This window comes from Amia ocellicauda, chromosome 19 (assembly GCF_036373705.1).
Source record: "Amia ocellicauda isolate fAmiCal2 chromosome 19, fAmiCal2.hap1, whole genome shotgun sequence".
Classification (NCBI taxonomy): Eukaryota; Metazoa; Chordata; class Actinopteri; order Amiiformes; family Amiidae; genus Amia; species Amia ocellicauda.
Window position 1 is genome coordinate 19062291 of NC_089868.1, and position 19434 is coordinate 19081724.

Here is a 19434-nt window from a genome sequence, read left to right on the forward strand (position 1 = left end):
CTTCATAACTTTGGTTGGCAGAAAATGGGTGTAAATGACATTTAAACTCCAACAACAATAGTGTTTCACATTTTCTTCTAACCCAAGGAGTTACATTGCTTCATAGATCACAACGTTCTAGCTTTAATAGATTCCCTCTCATTAGTGGCAAATATTTGAAATGGAAAGGCGTTTTAAACAAAATAAACAAACACTTCAGTCAATAAAATCTTTCTTCTACTTTTGGCTTCGTAGTACTTTAATTTCATTTCATTTCATTTTTCATCTAAAGTAATGTCTCAGAGGAAACCAATATAAATATTTTTTTAAGTAAGTAAATAAATATGAAGTTAATTTCAGTATTACACTTACCTCATGGCCTGTAAAATCACCTGTATCTGCAAGTACTGGAATTGAATCAAGAGGCATCAAGGCGTTGTAAACAGCAGAGGGCGCTGAAATGATGACATTTGGACAAAGGTTACAGTGGATAAGTGAACGGTCAGGATTTTATCACTGGTGTATATGATCAAGCTAATTTATTTCTCAGTACACTAATACAAATATCAACATTTTCCTCGCTAATTGAAATGTAATTCTGATCATATGGAAGGTGTGAAATATATACACTTTCACAGAAAGTACATATTCAATATGGTGTCCTTCAACCTAATAAAAGTCATCATTATTACTAAATTAAAACTGAATTGCTTTATTCATTCCAATAATGGCCTACATTATCCAAAGGAAAAATATAAATCAAGATAAAAAAGGTGGGCCAAAAAAGCAGAACGTAGTTTGAAATTGAAAATAGTTGCTACTTAATCTACTTAGCCATTAGATACGCCACAATGCAAACTCATCTCTTTCCTGGTTGGCACATTGCATGTATATTGCTCTTTGTACTGACCAATCACAGGTGTTGTTTTTACAAAAGTGATGGCACCTTCTGGGTGGCAGTCTTGTGATAATGTATTTCCCAGATGAAGGCCATTCTGCAATATTCTCATCACTACCTCACATTTCATCCCATATCTCATCAGAGCAGCTAGTTTATGGCGCGGTGTTATGCCAGCTGCCTATTTGAAAAGAGTGACAGAGTGCTCTGTTTTGGGCCACCATGCATATACAGTTTGCACCGAGCCATGCAAACCAACTTTAATATACACTGCTATGCTGTGGTTGAGAATAAAGCTCTGAAAAAGCAAATACTTTAAATAGTTCAAATGCAGGGGAAAATACATTTCTTGGAGTCAGTCTAAAGATGATTATATGGTGACGCTGTCTCGAATATACGTCATGTCAGCTACCATAATTGCCATTTGCTGCCCCCAGTACTGTATTTAGTGGTCTATTCATGGTCGAGAAAATGAAAATGCTAATTCATCCAATACTGGAGTTGCACAGCTGCTGGTTAGAGTGGCTAAAATGTTTATTACAGTATAATCCCTTTTCTTTGAAAAAAAATATAATTATAGTTTTGTATTGTAATACAAGAAAATGGAAAGTTGTTCGGCATCAACATTGGGTACCTAAAAATCCCTTAATAGCCATTACTATTGGAAAATGTCTTGTGGGGGTGATTATGCACAGTAAGGAACAAAACCTAACACCCATGGTATTTACACTCCATGTCTGGGCCTGAAGTGAAGGAGACCACAGTCTTCTGGCAGACCAACAGACAGGCCGGATCGCATGCCAGAAGTGGGAAAGGAATGAACCAACAATATGGTGGCAAACAGAAAGATTACAAGATCTCTTCCATGTAATGCATTTGGTTCAGAATTGGGCATTTTTATCCTGCATTACAGTTGTATAACATGCACAATACAAAGCCTCATTCATTTTCCATTACTACTTCAGGAGAAATTAGCGTTTGAAGCTGAAAAAGTAACATCCTTTTTAATGACTTCCTTGACTAAAAATAATATAAAAATAGATGTAAGTGAGGTAGTGGTACCACATGTATACATTCATCTTGCTTGTGTTTCCATGTTAAGACTGCACAAGTGAAATTACATGTGTTTTTCCAAAAATAATACATTCTTGGACAAATCTACACTGTGCAATATCAGCTACAATGCAGAAAGGAACTTCCCCCACATTTTTCAGATTGCTTTACATGTGGGACTTTTTTGATCCATGTGTTCAGATTTAAGTCTTTCTGTAATTTAAATCATTTAGTTGCAAATATATTTCTGTGAAATTGACCATTTAGCAGTTTGAATCCATTATTTACATTTATATCTATATCTAGTCAATATATCTATTCAACTTCAGGGACTGAGAGGATTTGATTATATGCATAGAAATATGTACAGATGTCTTTTTTTTAACTAGTTGCATCATGTATTTATAGCAAATGAACATTTGGGTGACCAGAGCAGATTTAATAGTCACTGACTTTGCAGACAGTACTTCATTCTCCATCGCAAACTTGGACCATTTCATACTTACCACACACTGTTCACATCTGTGAAATCTTTCACTCACAGTTTAATGAAATAATTTCAAGACCATCACCATACTGTTTCTGATTATGTGAAAATGCATTTTTTCTGTTAGTTTGTTTCAATCCAGAGCCTAAAACTGTAATTAAAATTGTTTAAAAAGAAATTAAATACATTCTGGGGGAAGGTGGTCTATGCTGGCTTTGGGAAAAAGTCAAATCTATCAGCTACCGCGCCCGCTATAGAATCTGTTTCATAGCTAGGCTCTTTATAACTGTCTCCCTGCTAATGGGCTCCAGATGTGGAGTTGAAGAGGTGAACTCCTTGTATGTCATCCACCAGTGGAAGGAGCCGGGCGTCCGAGGGGATGCTGTCAGGGCTGATGGAGGGCTGTGGCCAGGGTCAGGAACGACACACATCTGGAAACACTCCAGGTCACCCGGCCTTGCCATGAAAGGTGAGACGTGAGTCCGGCGAGCGAGGCACGAGATGGGCTGCGCTGGGAGCAGCTTTAGATCCCCCTAGAGAGGAATTACATTTACTGAATGAGACCCAGCAAAGGTAATAGCGCAGGAAAATCCTGACCACAGGGACACAGTCTGGGATTATATTGTGGCCTCATTCTTGCCAGTCACAGAAAGGAAAAAGGAACGCCTACCAGCCTAGTGAGTGGAAATACTGCCTTTGTGAATGTATATGTGTCACTTGTTTTTAAATCATTTAAATCTCACTGTCCTGGAGTATTCCTGAATAATAGGCATGTCAAATATACTGTGTCATGTGAAAAAGTACATTGACCTACGAGGCAACTACACAAGTTGCCTCTGCATGATTTAGTATTGTTAATACATCTGTTAAAAAACAATATTTATTTTTTTCCAAGTGAGATAATTATGCAAGCTAGAGATATAATACACAGAAAAAAAATAAACTAATGCTCCAAAATAAATACCAATACCCAATAGCCCCTTTGGGTCTCCTTTCATTTTGATTTGGCTTCACATAGTAACTTGTTAAAACATTTAAAAAGAAAGCATTTCAGATCAACTAATTTGGCCTTGCAAGAGGAGCAAATAAAAAGCATAACCTTTTCTATATTTGTCTGAATTTAATACATCTTTAAACTTCATTTCAAAGAACACATTTAAACACATGCCATCCTCTTAAGAACACAAATATACATATTTTACATGTCTTCTGTCACAAGCCTTTTAATTATTATTATTTTTTGAGTGGAATGCTATTTAATATGAACTGTATTGTATGTGCAATGTGAATTAAATTATGTAATGGTGAAAACAACTGCAACTGGCCTTTAGAGTCCCCTTATTTCTGTAACAAAGGGGGTTGTTAAATTAATGTTGTTCACCAGAAGTGATCTTTCTAGTTTTCTGACTTGAAACTATTTTTGCCATAACAATATGAACCTGAGAGACTCACTGGACATGTAAAACAGCTGAACATATTGATGGTTCTTTAAGGGAGAAGCTACAGTGTGACACCAGATGATTATTACATCTATAACAACGTTTAACTAAAGAACACCAGTTATGATTTACGCCAAAGGTCTCTCCAGTCTCTCTGTCCATTAGCTTGACTTTTAATTTCACATCAATATCCTTTATCATGTAATTTTATTTTAATCGTGCTGTAAAATGTTAGTATATGAAATGCATATGGTCATATAATGATCAACATCTGAATGAATACTAAATGAAATTGGTAGTGATATTTAAACTCAAAAATACACACACCCACAAAAAAACACAAACTCATGCAGTGCCCCTCCAAAGTTGTCTCACAGAGTTTCATTGACTTGGGCCTGATTCAAATCGACTGCTTTCCTGCGCTGATGGAATAATGGGATGCATCACTGGCTTATAAAGCACCTCCCTACCCACCCACCCACCAGCAAGTCCCTGAACTGTGGATTTTAATAGTAAAAAACATACTTGCAATGAACGGGACTGGTATAAATGAACCATGTAATGTAAAGATAGGATCATGGATTTTGCTCTCTAATGCATTATTGTCTAAGTGTACAGCAGGCAAACATGATTCTAACCCAAATTTTCTCCACACCTATATGCAAACCTCTAACATTTTCTCCCCTCAGTAAGATACGTTTTAAAATGTACTGGAAAGAATTGTGTCTCATTTTTCAAATAGAAGCTTCTGCTGTACAGCTGGTATAATTTTGATGTGATGTCAAGAGGGCACACATTCCCGTTTTGGGGAAGTGAAGCATTCCTTTCAAAGTGCCGTATCAGCTAAAACAGCACCCAGACACGAGAGAGAGGTGATGGCGCTCTGGGCTGGCTCTGATGGCACCAGGAATCCCATGCTGACAGCTGTAGCCTGTCATGAGAAAGACTGCACAACTCAGAATTTGGGCAGTTCAGAAACGGACCTAATTACAGATATGAATGTATTAATTCAGCAAATATCCTGCTGCAGAATGTCTATAAACCATAATGTTGGTTTATATATAGGCCTATAAATGCATTTTAATGAATTACCAAGAGAGAGAAAAAAAAAACATGGCAATGAAGGCATACTGCTTAAACATTAACCTGCATATTTCTGAAAAACATTTATTTCTTCTTCCAAAAATAAAAGTTAAAAAGTCTGAGATCAAAGAAGCACAGAAAAGATCAGCTGCCACGAGGTTTTTAAGGCCAGATGAAGCCCAGGGAGGCTGAATTCCCCTGCTGGCTTACAACATCAAGCAGCTCTCATCAGGGTGTGCGGAGAAAGCATGAACTATCACATGCAAGTGGCAATATCAGAAGAACATTAGGCAGAAATAACATTACAGCAGCATTTAAACCAGATGAGGCCACAGGGTCCACTTAAAAGAAATAAGGATTTCCTGCATCATAAAAATGTTGTTTTTAAAATAAATATTTCCATTCAGCGAAATCTGCAAAAGCTTGACCAGAGGACGACTCAGTACTTTCAGTGAGCACATGGTCTTTAAAGAGATCTGTCCTCAGCCCTTGTTTCTATATAAACTGGCATCATCTGGAACTCAATCTAAAAGTCAGAACTAGAGATGCATGTATGTCATTATAAATAAAGTGTTTATTGTTCTGCTGATTTAAAATGTTATATTTCTCGCTCATCTGTCAGTCCTGGTCTATTACCTTGTGTAAGAGAAATATTCATTTTATAAACCACTTCCTGTTTCTAAAACATAATATTTAACCGAAGAAAACATGTGAACAAATGCTTTGAAACTATGTTGGAAATAATGGAAACAATACGAATAGTGGCTACAGCTCACAAAGTGATGTCAACCTCCCTCAGGAAAAACAGAGCACTTTTAACTGACACAGAAACATGTACTTTCTAATTATGTATTTTTATTCTTCTTATGTTTATGCATCTGTAATGTATTATTAAAATAAAATCATAGAGTCATTATAAAACACAACAACATTATTTTATAGATATTTATTCTAAATGACCTTTTTTCTGTACTGCTGTAATACTGTACAATGATTAGCAAAACCCATGTTTATATGATTCATTTTCCTTCATATCATCACTGTTGCCAGCAACAGACCCTTGTAGAGAAGTTGCATTTCAATGGGAATATATCATTTAGATAACACAGATAAAGAAAAAATACAAGTGCATTTTTCTAGCTGGCCAGTGTTTCTAGTCTTCCCATTCCAAGGCTGCAGAAAGTTAACACACATGCTATCAGCACTTCAAAGCTGACAGGTTTCCCTCTCACTGATGACCGCGTCCAGTTCAGACGTTGTGTAATACAGTTTCACTACATGGCTTGAACTGCACAGTTTATTATATTGGATTCTTAGATACATATAATGATTTAATACAAAGAAAAACAGCAACTTGGTCTTGTGCTCAAAAGTATGTCGTAATTGTTTTCCCTGTTTGTTCAATATGAGTTACAAGCTTGCCTGTATAATGTACATTACATAAAGGACAATGCAATGATGAAATGTGTTTGTCAGTGGTATAAAATGTAAAGACGAAATACAAAATAATAACAATATAAAACATGTTTATAACTTCCCAGTCTTTACATTGTTCTTCTATGCTCCCAGTGGTGTCCATTTTTGCGATTTCAGATGCTTATCTGCGTCAGATATTTTAATCCAAAGGGAGGTGTTTGAGGGCGGGGTAGGAGGCTCTCGTCGTGTACGATGTCTGGTGTTGTAAACAGCTGTAAGGGTTTCCGTTTGAAAGTCTCCAGAAATGACCAGAGATGCAAATTGCTCAGGTGGCTAAAGTAATTACCGCAATTGTTCCGTTGTGGATTTAAATGGTGAGGATTTCTATGCTCAGAATGGGAAAAAAGTATTTATGTTCGTTCCAAATTTATCAAAGTTACTGCATCCACAATTTTCAATGTCTAACTTAAACATGTATTGATCTTCCACAGACTAAATGTTCTCAGACATTTCAAGTTTTGTTCAGTCTCACACTGTACAACAAGCATCTGGAAAGAATTTGTCAATAGAAAGACATACCAGCGAGTGAAAGCTTTCGTTGTAATTCCCAAGGGATGGATTTTTTTTTACCAGCCAAGGACTCGGCCTCAACCTTGGTTGTGAGTTTGGTGAGTCTAGTGAGTATCTTCTCTGTGAAACTGGTAGAATAATAATCCCTTGGTGCCAAATTGGGTTTTGTTTCCCATCAGTTGACCGTGGGCACCTGGTTTAAGCTGTACTCCTTTGCTTTGAGGCGCAGGTTGGCGATACTATTTGCCATGTTCATTCCCTGGGTGGTATTGGTGTTGGCGCATGTGGGTGTGTAGGTAGCCATGGCACTAAGGGGTGAAAAATACAAAAAATCATTCATGTGAAAAAATCTAAATAAATCAATTAGATATAATTGGCAAACTATCAGTTATCTGAAGCACACACTGCATGTCAGTTAAGTAAAAGTTAGCACCTGTTTTCGGGAAGACATTGTGTCAAGTTAATTAAATAATTGAAATTATTAAATGAGTCACAAGCATTTTAGGCTGTTTTCCCAGATGTCGTCTGCCTCAAAGATGTCACTTGCTAACAGAAAGGCTTCAACACAGATAACCTGGGGTTACGGCAGCAATGTAAAATGCAGACAAGCAAGAGAACAATCTTCTGACAAGGAAGGAACTAAAAACAATTAAAAGCATGTTTTGTTTTTCAAAGATCAGAGACATCAAAAACAAACATAAACCACAGTTAATAAAATCAAAAAGTACTTGCATTCTGAAGGCAGCATTTTCTGTGAAACTCGCATTGGCACTCCTTCCGGACTCGGATACCAGCTTAAAAATATATAAATTGTGAACATGTGATGGCTGTGTTATGCCTGCATTCACTTGTTTTAATGGCTTCACATGCCTTTCGTATTTCTGGTCATGTGAAAAAAAATAGATATTGTTGTGCCAAAAACTATCCTGACTGACTAACATGTGACTTTATAAAGATTTTTTGCCAGAACATCATCATAAAATACTGTATTTTCTCTTTGATTTCAAAGGGATTAAAAAAAATCAAACCAATGTCACCAGAGTCACAAAAAATCCTGCCCAAAATACATATTTTCTTCATTGATTGTTAATAAACACATAATTGAGGCTTTCGGAGAGAAAAGCAACTGATTTATGAGCATTGTTTTCAAATTATCAGCTTTTCAGTTTGGTTTGAGAGGTTCATATGGTCTTTTAAACTAAAAGTTAGTCACTGTCAATGGAAATATTTAAGGTGAACTGACAGTCATTTACAGTTCAATTTAGCATGGCTTTAATCTAACATGCAAGACCTTCTGCTTCTTGTTTCAATGCATATGGTGCCCATCGTTAAGACCATCTGGACATCTTGAACCAGATTTGTGTTATTTCTTTGCACATCATGTCTCTATCTTCAGGCAGAGATTTCATGCAATCAAAAGAGAAAGAGAGAGAGAAAGCAAGATGCATTCAAAAGGGTATAGACAGCTTATAAAATAGCCATGACTTCAAGACACAAACGGGGGGTAAAATTATCAGTTACAGAGGGTGGGAGAGAATGGTAGTACAAACACAGATGAAGCGAGAGAGGCAGTCACGGAGAGGGGAAATATAAAGAGCTCAGTACAGTGTGAAACACTTTTCTCAGTGGCCATTGTAATTCCAGAGTGGCGGTGTTACCTGTATGGCGAGGCCGTGCCCCAGGACAGGTAGTCGTTGGGTCGGGGGGCTGGGCGTGGGACTATTGGCTGCTCCACTGCCGTCATTTCCCCGGAGTATGACTTGAGGAGGGAGGCATTCTTACTGGCAAGCATGGCCCTCTCATTCCTGCGGAACTTGGCCCTTCTGTTCTGAAACCACACCTGGAATATATTGCCCACAAGAAGGCTGATGTGTTAACACCACCATTGAGATATGCAGAAGAAGAAAGAGACATTTCATAAAATACTAGCACAATCAGGCTTGATAGCACAAGGGTGCTAAGACACAGAACAGAGAAGGTGGTGCAATGTAATTAGTCCTGTGTACATTACCTGGACACGTGCTTCAGTAAGATTGACCCGGCGAGCTAAGTCCTCCCGTACGAAGGCATCGGGGTAGTGCGTCCTTTCGAACACCCTCTCCAGGGCCTGAAGCTGGCTGCTGTTGAAAGTGGTTCTGTTCCGTCGCTGCTTTCTCTTCTTCTTCTCCTCCGAGTTCAACTGGTCATCTGCAACCGGAGAGAGAAAACCCAGCTGCATCAAAACCTCATGTTTTACAGAGCTAGACTGTATCTGCAGACATACAACAAAGAAATAGATACAGGGAAGTAGAAGCAACTTTTCTCTGTCCCACAGGAGTAAAACAAGAAGAACATAATTCATACTATCGATAGAAAAGAGTTTCTGTAGATGCAAATCACTCGTGGGCTTTATGTAAAAGTTTTCTTCACGTCGCGCTTGGCTTGTGTTCCTCTGTCAAAGTTACACAGACAGCAATATAGGCCACTTGATGAATAGTATAAGAAAGTAAAATCTCGAACATGTATTATTATATGATTTTAAATAAATGTTATTCTTCGGTTTCCGTTGTGTTCTTTTGAGACATTCAGAGATACAGTGATACAGCCAAATGGGGTCAATGAAATCTCAAACCACAACTCCTCGGGTACGAACTACATTCACATCACTGAGTCTCCAATTTGTATAATAAGATATTAACTACTGCAAACCTGAGTGTGTATTAATCAAACTTTATCATTACGAAGTCTCACTTTTCCCATCTTACTGAATAATTATATAAAACCTATGTACTGCATAAAATTTGAAAATGACTTTGTAACTGATATCCCAGCATCCAGAAAAAGATTGAAAAAGCACACGTAATTTATGCTTATAATTTCTACTACAGTAATACATTTAAATTTGGAAACCTTCTAACAAGGTAACAGTATAATATAGCTATCTAAGAAAAAATATAAACAGTATGACACTGGGGTTTTAATATAATTTACAAAAAAAAACATGAATGCCTAACAATAGCCTACATCAAAAAAGTTACGTTAAAGTATTTTGGGTCTTATGAGAGTAGACCATTGTCAACAAACGTCAGCTGGAAAACCATTGTAAAATCTGATAATGTAATCTGGTTTCATATATAAGAACAGTTTCCATTTCCAATATTAGCCTTGTGTTGTAAAAAGTGTGTTGCTCTCATTACTAATTAAGAGACATATTTTATACAACTTTCATTTATATAATCACTGTTTGAGTACTGCTCTTAAGTATGTTATTAATTTACTCTTATTTATGCTTGCACTATGTAGAAAGAATGGAGCTGTTTGGTTGCTGTTGTCCTGCCCTCACACTTGAACTGTCATTTGACAATTAAATGGTCACATAACTTCTCAACATTGTCTTCTTACACATGGGTAGTTTAATCTAATTATGAAGCTATGCTAATTGAAATGGTGATGGGTGGAAAGCAGTTATTATACGTTTGGTTTGCAAAGGGGTTCTTTACGATTCAGTCCTGGTCGGTGGTGGGAACTGCATTACTCGGCAGGCAAGACAGCAAGACTGTTTGACACCAACATGGTGACAGAGCAATCATGCAGAGAGAAGAATGTTTTTCTGTAACTTGAGGTTGTTTTCAAGTTCCTGCATGGTGAAATGTTACATTCCTGCTCCACACACTAGACAGAAAAAAATATGTATTTGCTGTTTACAGAAAACACTGCAGTTAGGCATAAAATGTTAGAAATGCACACAGAAATGTTTCATTTTATAAATATTCTGTGCAGGCCAAGAAAGCAATGTATATATATAAAACCATAGATTTACACAATACATCTATTTTATTGTTGTTAAATTACAGTAAACAAACAAAACGTTGCCTCACCCAGTTTTCTTTGCATTTTTACTAACCCTAATTACACCGCCAATACAATAACACACAAAGTCAACAAATTAATAGATATATGCATACATACACAAATAAATACATGTTTAAGTGCTGAAACTAAATGCTTTCATATAAGCACCCTGCTAAAACATACCTATACTGTAGCATATTTTACTTTGTTTTACCTTGGTCTTAATATTGTCTTTATTCAGGCTATTTTAGCAAATAAAACACACTACAGTCTAAGTATTGAATAGGTCAACATGTCTACATGATACAATTCATCCTTTGTGGAAAATAGTTTGTATAGTTTGTTGTCACTGTTGTTAGAATATTTATATTCAAATGAATGTCGAAATCTGCAGTTTCTGGACTGTGGGAAGATATGTTCGTGTATGTGTTTATTTCGTAGACATTGCCTACACATGGACCGAACAAGAGCACTTTCTAAACGTGGATTGAATCAAAAAGTATTCTAAGTATGTCATTAATACTGTATGATACAGAACCGTTACAAACATTAAAGAAGGTCAGTGGGTCTATAAAACAATCTATATACCGTCCAGGTAACAACGATTCTTGCATCAGGGAATTATTAAAATATATGTAGTTCTGAAGTTGGAAAATATGACATACCTCATCCGACATAATAACAAGTAAATAGATAAAAGTAGGCAAATAATCTGCTAGATATTCAACCGAAATCTCTTTGAGCTACGAAGATCACATCATATTTCACGGCTGTTTTTTTTGTTTGTTCATTTTGTAATCTTCATTATAATTGTATGAACATATAATCGTTTTCCGAAAATTCGCAACTGCAAAACCATTTAGGCTGGATATTTGTTTGTTATCCCCCCCCCCCAATACAATTAGTCAAACGTTACAAACATAAAAAGCAATAGGTGTAATAAATGTAGCTGTCCCGCTTCCATAGCCATTTTGTCTTTTTATTCAATTGCAAAGACATTGGCACTAATATTATCATAATTCAAAAATAATGTAAATGTTATTTGTCTTATTTTGAATGCAGTCACTTCATACATAAAAATATTTATATTCTCAATATTTGAAAATCTATATATGAGCTGAAACGTGTAGTTAAAAATGCCTACAGGTCAGAAGAACAACAACAAACAAAACATAATTTCCCATTTAAAGAACAACAAAGTATACAAAAAAATTACCACGAAGCCTATTCTCTTTCCAGATGCTCAATTTGCGCAATTATATTCATACACGGAGAATAACCAGAGACCTTTAATGTTACACAACCTATATAAAACGTTCAGGGGACATTCGTGCTAACAAGAAGGGAATCAAAAGAGCTTGCAAAATAGAAGAAGACGTTTGTCATGCCGGCTAATTGTAAAAAGACCGAAAAATTGGAAGACACATGGGTTATTCATTTTGTGTCAACTGCCGCCTGCTTTTATACGAGCCTGGCTGCTTAGCAATGTGGTGGAGGAGCCTGCAGACAGGGTCGGAGATGTTTTCTCAAATCTCTGCAGACACCAGGTCTCAGGAGAAAGGCAGTCCTGCCATGGACGCACTCCTCATACACATCAATCAGCTCCTAAATCACTCCAATAAAACTTCACAGAAGAGAGGAAAAGTCTACTGGTGATGGATGGATCCACTCTGAACTCCAAGACCCTTTATCACAAACCAGAGATGAAAGGGAACAGTAGGGACAGGGTTTGGTGGCAGTTGTTGTTTTTTCTCATTGAGGTTGATCTCTTCACATTGTTGTAGTAGTGGCGGTAATAAACAGCAATAACTGTGATACTAATACTACTACTAATAATAATAATAATTAAATACGTTTTAATCCGTATTATTAATATATTAAATTATCTGTTGATTTTGATTGTTTATTACGAATTTATGGTTACTATAAGAATTTGGCAACTCTTTTAAAATATTTTTTATTCGTGATTTCATTGTATAGGTATGGGAAATGGGTGTAAATTCCGTCGAAACAAATGTCTTCAATGAAAAAAAGCAACTGCGTTTGCCAATGTTTCATTTCTTTTAAGGAAAGTATTCATTTTGTTATTGGGAATTGGGAGTGTTCGCAATGGTTATTAGAGCTCTGTGTATTTAACTTGGATTTCCTGATATAAGATCATTCAGAACAACTCCTAGCAGGGAAGCTGGAGCACCAAAGAACTATGGAAAAACGCAAATCAAAGAAGAAATACTAAGAAACCTATAGTTGCACATCATTAGACTACAAACATATTCAGAATCACATTTATTACAAGTACAAGACATTCTGAGCGTAATTGTAATAGTATTTCGATTGTTTTCATGGTATAAACCGTGTCGGCTAGACTTCATACCTTAACAATTTGGTGTAGACTATACAGATATATGTTTTGGTTTACAAAGTCAATTGTTATTTTCTTACTTGTGTTCAAGCTAGCCTACACCCTTCCCCTGGATAGACTAATTTAGTGAAATTACCATCACCATCTCCCGAAATTGGCTTATACAAACGAATCAGGACAATTTTTTTACTTTTTATAGAACCCATTTCCTTGAAAACCAAAACAGGTCCTCTATTTTGGTGCAATGTTTCGAGACAAATTTGACACGTTTTCCACGTTCATTAAAGCCATTCAATATAAACTTACAGTATATATTGTTGTCCACGGTTGTTTTGGAGATGATGCACTTGAAGTGTCCACTGTGGACTCATCAAACCACTCCTTAATTAACGGCCAGGAGGACTTGCAGCGTGTTCTCGTTGTTCGTTTAACAAATCATACTACTAAATGTAACTTACATATGTGAAAATAATATTAGGCTAAATGTTATATTTAAATGAAACAATCCCCAGTTAAAATGCAGATCTCCACAGAAACACATCCAATGTAAGTAATTGAAACTGAACTTTTGCGAATGGCCTAGGAGAGCATTTACATTTAAATAAAATAATCGTATAGCAGTGATGTAAAACTATCCTGTAATGTACTGATGTATGTATTTCTCTAAGAAATTTGAAAAACTGTCTGTTACAAGTTGTGTTTGTGGAAAAATATGACATTACTTCAGTCTTAGCAGTGGTACAGCACAGGCTGAGCAGCCTTTATTTCGGAATGTTATGAGTGCATAGCAGACATTTATATTTTTTAATTTGTAAGACATCAGTGATTACATCCCGAGATTGGCATGCATACATATACAAAATGAAAGTTAACCTATACACAGAGCTGAGGCCTTGTGCAAGCCATAATGTTCATAGTTAAAGAATGCAATTATTTAAACTAAAATGAATTAATTAATTCGATTAGCATAAATACCATTCAACAAGTACAACTAGAAAAAATATGCTTTTGAGTTGAATGTCGTATAAATGTAGGGGAAATGCTAATTAAAACTTTGGCCTAGACCAAAGCAAAATTTGACCTATCCAGGAATGGCAAATAACAACTTGTACCCTATCTCGGTTTACTTTGTTCTGAAATGGCACTCTCTACTAAACGTATGCATAAAAAACTATTTGGATTTTTTAGCAAGCGAGATGTTGTGAAGATCCATAACTTTGCCTATTTCCTTTTACGTTTGTTTTGTCCGTTTTCTAGAATTGCCCATGAATACTCACTCACAGTCCAGGTTAGTATCATTGATAGATGAGTGACTACTTGAAGCAAAAGACGGAATAATAAGAAATACATAGCTTTTCGCTGTTTTTTTTATAATAACGTATATATTCTAAATCTCATTATATTAATTTTGAACGTATTTGAATCCAACATAGCATACTTTATCCTACTTTCTGCTTTCCCTACGCTTTCTCCTAAAACGTGCACAAAAAAAGCGTATCCTACAATTTTAAGGCGTGTACGAATACATGTCAGTCGTTTAACAGCAATATGGAGATTTTAAATTAATAGTATTACCTTTAAAAATACATCAATGCAATTAAAAGCATATAGATTCCGACCTGCAAATGCATGTAAACATGTAGCCTATTAACAGGGTATTTTTCATGATCATAAGTAAGTGTCAGTGGATTGTAATCTGGAATTAGAAGCCTGTGTACAAATACCATTGGGTACATTTTATTAAGCAGATTGTTATTATGAAATTGATATTGACGTTAATATATAAAGTCAAAATATTATATATAGCAGAATGTTATATGTCGTATTAATGTATAGGGTATAGAACCTATTGTTTAGGGTGCAAAAGATAAGAGTCAGTGCCCAGCTTATACTGAAACAAGAACCCCTTTAACTCTATTTAAAACCTATTAATTTGCCAGAGATTCCCTGACTAAGATACAATCGCTTAACAGGACGCACTTTGGATCTGACCATGCAAGATACAGGCCTGTGATAATTCAACCCTTTAAAACAAGTTTTAAATCTGAAAAAAAAGTAACATGTATAACCATTACGGTACTCTCGGAAAACATAGCAAAAATACAAACGAGCTCCTGATGCATTCCTCACATGAGATCAGGATATTAAATTGTTTTGTGTGTATGCATTTTTAATAATTGAATATATCATTTTTTAAAGTATTTTCTCTCTCTCGTAAAACCCTTGATTTCCATTCCCAAAACAAAAACAGTTTGGGGGAAATGCTAATCTAGATCTGATAGGCCTGAACCTATGTAGCTTTTCTACATCTGTCTTTTCCTATCAAGAACTGAATCTACATGAGGAGAAAACGCGCCATTCGGCAGAACAGAATGCGGGGTTAAAGAACAAACAAACAAACAAACAAATAAATGGTTGGTGTTTTGTCTGGTAGACCACCTTCCTTTATTGCAATAATAACCCCCAACACTTTGCCTTGGTAGATCCTAGGATAACTATGCAGTCATTCTGCAGGTACGGTAATTGTTACAAATGATTGTGTTTATGTTTCCCGAAGTGTTTGACAAGTGAAAGAGACCCAAACTGACGCCGCTGCCCTGCTTCCTCGGAGGTGTTTTAGCACTTCTATTACTTCCACATTGACTTTAGCTCTACATCTAAAAGTCCAATAAAAATAAAATAAAAAATTGAATAGGTATTTTGCAGACGACATCGAAATGGGAAAGCATTTTTGTACTTTATGAAGTTATATAAGATAAATACGTTAATGAATAAAGTACAAAAATGCTTTCCCATTTCGATGTCGTTAAATAAATAAATAAATAAATAAATAAATATGTTAAGTCTTCAAATTAAATATAAATATAACTTACACTATTATTATTATTAGCCTATTATTAGTGCCTTCTAAGGTTGATTGACTCTGACCTTTGATCGTGGCTCACTAGGATACCATAACATACTCACAGACCAAATATGCTTCACTCTGAAATTAGTATATCCTCATGCTCACGTTTTTAGCTCAGATTTGTTGTTTTTTCAAGCAATGATCTTATCCACTAACATCGCTACACTTAATTAACATAAAAGTGTGCATGGCAAATTAACAGTTATTCAATGCGGAGACGTCAGGAATGATGTACTGCATCAGGTTTTACTATTCAGTTTGAAAGCAATATTAGTACAAAACAATAGGCCTATATTTATATGTTTGTAAGCCTAAAGCAAAATGACACTTTTCACACACTTTGGTGCTCTTAAAAGAAATAAACAATTATATATATATATATATATATATATATATATATATATATATATATATATATATGTTAGTATGTGGAGATATATAGACACACACATACACATGGATTAATTATAACCGAAAGATGCGTGTTTATATATATTCTTCATTTTTATAACCTCATGACCATACTACGACCTTCAAAAAACAAGCAGCTTTGGCGTTTTCTACAATACAAGCTGTATTCAGTACAGTGCATTTCTCTGATGAACTCTCCCTCATGTGTATTTTGCCTCCTGTGCCTTTCTCGCCAATGTCAGGACATTTGGCGCCGTCTAATTGACATGCATGTGCTAATGTGACGATGCTTTCTGCGTTAAGGTGTTAATCACAAGCCGAGCCCCCCAGATATTACCCGGGGAGTTCATGGCGCACTTACTCTCCTGCAGCGTGGTGTCGCTGCCGCTCGTCAGCCCCGGGGACTCCAGCAAGCTCCGTCCCGCCTCCCCGGCGCTCTCCTCCGCCTGGGTGCCCACCATCTCCCCCGCTTCCTCCAGATCCAACAGGTGACTCACAGAGAAGTTCTTTTTTGCCTGTAGGTTTTCCAGATTGGCCGTAATCGGGCTCTCCAAGCGGCTAGATAGCGAAGGCTGTCTGTCCATTACATGTGCGTAACTAGAAGTCATGACGCAAACAGAATACACAAGAAAAGTATGTAATAATATTAATAATAATCCCCCCAAAGTTATTCCTTACATACAAAGCGTGCAGGCGCCAGCTCCAACTCAATTTCTTTACAAAAGCAAGAAAAATAGAAGAAAAAACTCAGTTCAAAGTTGTACAGATCCAGATGCAGTGACGCTTTACTGAGCTCTCGGTGAGTTTGTCACAGGGACCAAACGCGAGTCTTTGCGCAGGTTTTGCTTCAGCCCCTCTCCACGCACACAGCCTCCCATACGCTCCCTCACACAGCACCTCTGGATCTCACAACATCTCCCGGGGAAGCTGCTCTTTTCTTACTCCCGTTGACTCACAAGCACGAATGACTAAGGTTACAGAAAAAAAGATGATGTCTAACAGATGTCCAAGTGAGTAAGCGCTCTCGCTGCACTCTGCGTGGAAGAAGGCTGGATATCGCCGCTTTCTGGAGCGAGTTCTTCTCTCAGTCGGATCAAGGAACTCTCTGGCACTTCAAACGGCACAGACTGGCATGCAGGGGGAGCCTGAACGGGGAATAAATGAAAATTTGAGACCCCTGGGAGGGTAGATCGACCTAATAGGAGCCTGTAATTACGTGGCAATGCCTTTGTGCTGTTTCTGACGTTTTACAGACCCCCTCTCTCCATCACAAGCCACCCCTCCCTTTACACAATACACAGCACCATCACCACTAAAACACCCTGATTAAGGACCTTAAGGAAACCTTGGCAACATCTGAGCCGGGCAAGGAGCCCCTTAGTTTCGTAAGGGAGACCTAATTATCATCTCGCCCCCTAATATAATAAAGAGAACCTGACAGTTAGGATACTCGGTCCACTTCAAACACAATGCTTATTTTGATTCGGAATTAACTCCTCCTGATTTGTTTTAGATCCTAGTCAGAAATCTCATTTGCATGTTTTGATAAGAGCTGCAGGGAGACTTTGGAAAAATTCCACATCCAATGCAATCAACTTTCTTGTTTCCTGCTGTTTCTACAGCTTTCCGCTCCGGGCTAGAGAGAATATAAAAAGCTGCAGAATCCCAAATAGACAGGCTGCAGTGAAATGGTAGTTTTCAAGCGGAGGCCCTCGGTGCTTGCATTCAACTGTTACACTTTGTGGCATTTCTAAATATGCATGACTACTGGACGTATTATGATGCACCGTTCATGTTTCCAGGTTTAGCGAAAACAACCTAAAAGGTATTTGTGTTGCAACTTTAGGAAAACATAAATGCATTGCTTTTAAGCACGTCAGTAATGAGGATGGTTTTTATTGTCAGCCTACTAAGAGGGGGAGCGCATTAAGCTTTATTTTGTGTTGTTTTGATGTGCGCTGCGTGCGTAAAAGCAAAATCGGAGACAATCATTTCCATACACTTTCTGGTTAACGTTCTCACTCTAATTATCAACTCGTTTTTTTATCTGCCAAACGCTGAAATACCGTGCTTGCCTATGTGGACCAGTGTCCTCTATCCAAGACCTCGTTGAAAGAAGATTTTAAAAGTCAATGGTTGCGTGCGCTTGGAGAGAGGGTCCCGACAGGAGAGAAGGGGGTCCATGTGTTCAAATGGCAGCAGTCTGGGCTCCAAGCTGCCATAGACAGCCCATAGCTTCCAGCCCCTGATCTGGGAAAAGAACACTTGATGCCATCAAAGGGATCCAGATTGAAACCAGATGTGGCTCTCTCGTTCTTTCCATGCATTTAATTAAGGCGCTGGGAAGGAGTCGAATTTTCTTTTTTTTTTTTCATCATTAGTTTTCCTCCAGATCCCCTTTCCCCCTTTCAGCCTAAGCGCCCATGTTGGTGCCAGCACAATACGTCTGTCTTTTTCATCTACCAATCTGCCCAAATTCAAAACCCTGTCACCATGTGTTTGGAGAAAGTTTTCTTTCTTTTTCTCGTTCGCCCAAAAGACAAGGAAGGAAACGTCAAATAAGTCGGCAGGAAGTTTATTAACCAGCTTTGGCCCGAGCTTTTTTAATTGCACCTTTCAGAAAATGTGGATGTTTATTTTTGCAACACCGTTAAAAAGCGTTTGTATGAAGAAAATACAACAGATGTTGGGATTTTAAAATGTGTTCCTGGGCGTTTTGAGATCAGGGTTATTTGGAGAAATTTGCTAAATAATTTCAATTAGTCTTCCTTTATGAGCTCAAATATCGCTTACACAACAGCTTTATTAACAACTTTAATATTTGCATACTTGAGTGGTTTCAATGACAGCCTAATCTAAATTATTTAATTGTGATTTTGAGTAAGTGTTCATAATTTTTTGCGCGTCGTGAGAAATCTTGATATTAAAATATAAATTAAAATATATTCGTCCAGGACAGAACTTAACCGCGGAAATGACCATTACTATAAAAAGCAA

At 37.0% G+C, this 19434-nt stretch overlaps 1 protein-coding gene across 2 annotated transcripts; it reads right to left on the bottom strand.

Annotated features, from left to right (window-relative positions):
- Positions 1-5005: 5005 nt before the first annotated feature.
- On the bottom strand, positions 5006-17696 carry prrx1b (paired related homeobox 1b). 2 transcript variants are annotated; one of them, XM_066692154.1, is made up of 5 exons: positions 16799-17695; positions 8937-9112; positions 8584-8765; positions 7658-7719; positions 5006-7233 (listed from the first exon to the last, which is right to left on the bottom strand). In XM_066692154.1, exons 1-5 carry the CDS (start codon positions 17043-17045, stop codon positions 7178-7180), a joined length of 723 nt encoding a protein of 240 aa, XP_066548251.1. In that variant the 5' UTR covers positions 17046-17695; the 3' UTR covers positions 5006-7177. The 2 variants fall into 2 exon arrangements, with proteins under 2 accessions (XP_066548251.1, XP_066548250.1); XM_066692153.1 differs by lacking the exon at positions 7658-7719 and having other exon boundaries at positions 16799-17696.
- Between the last annotated feature and the right edge of the window lie 1738 nt (positions 17697-19434).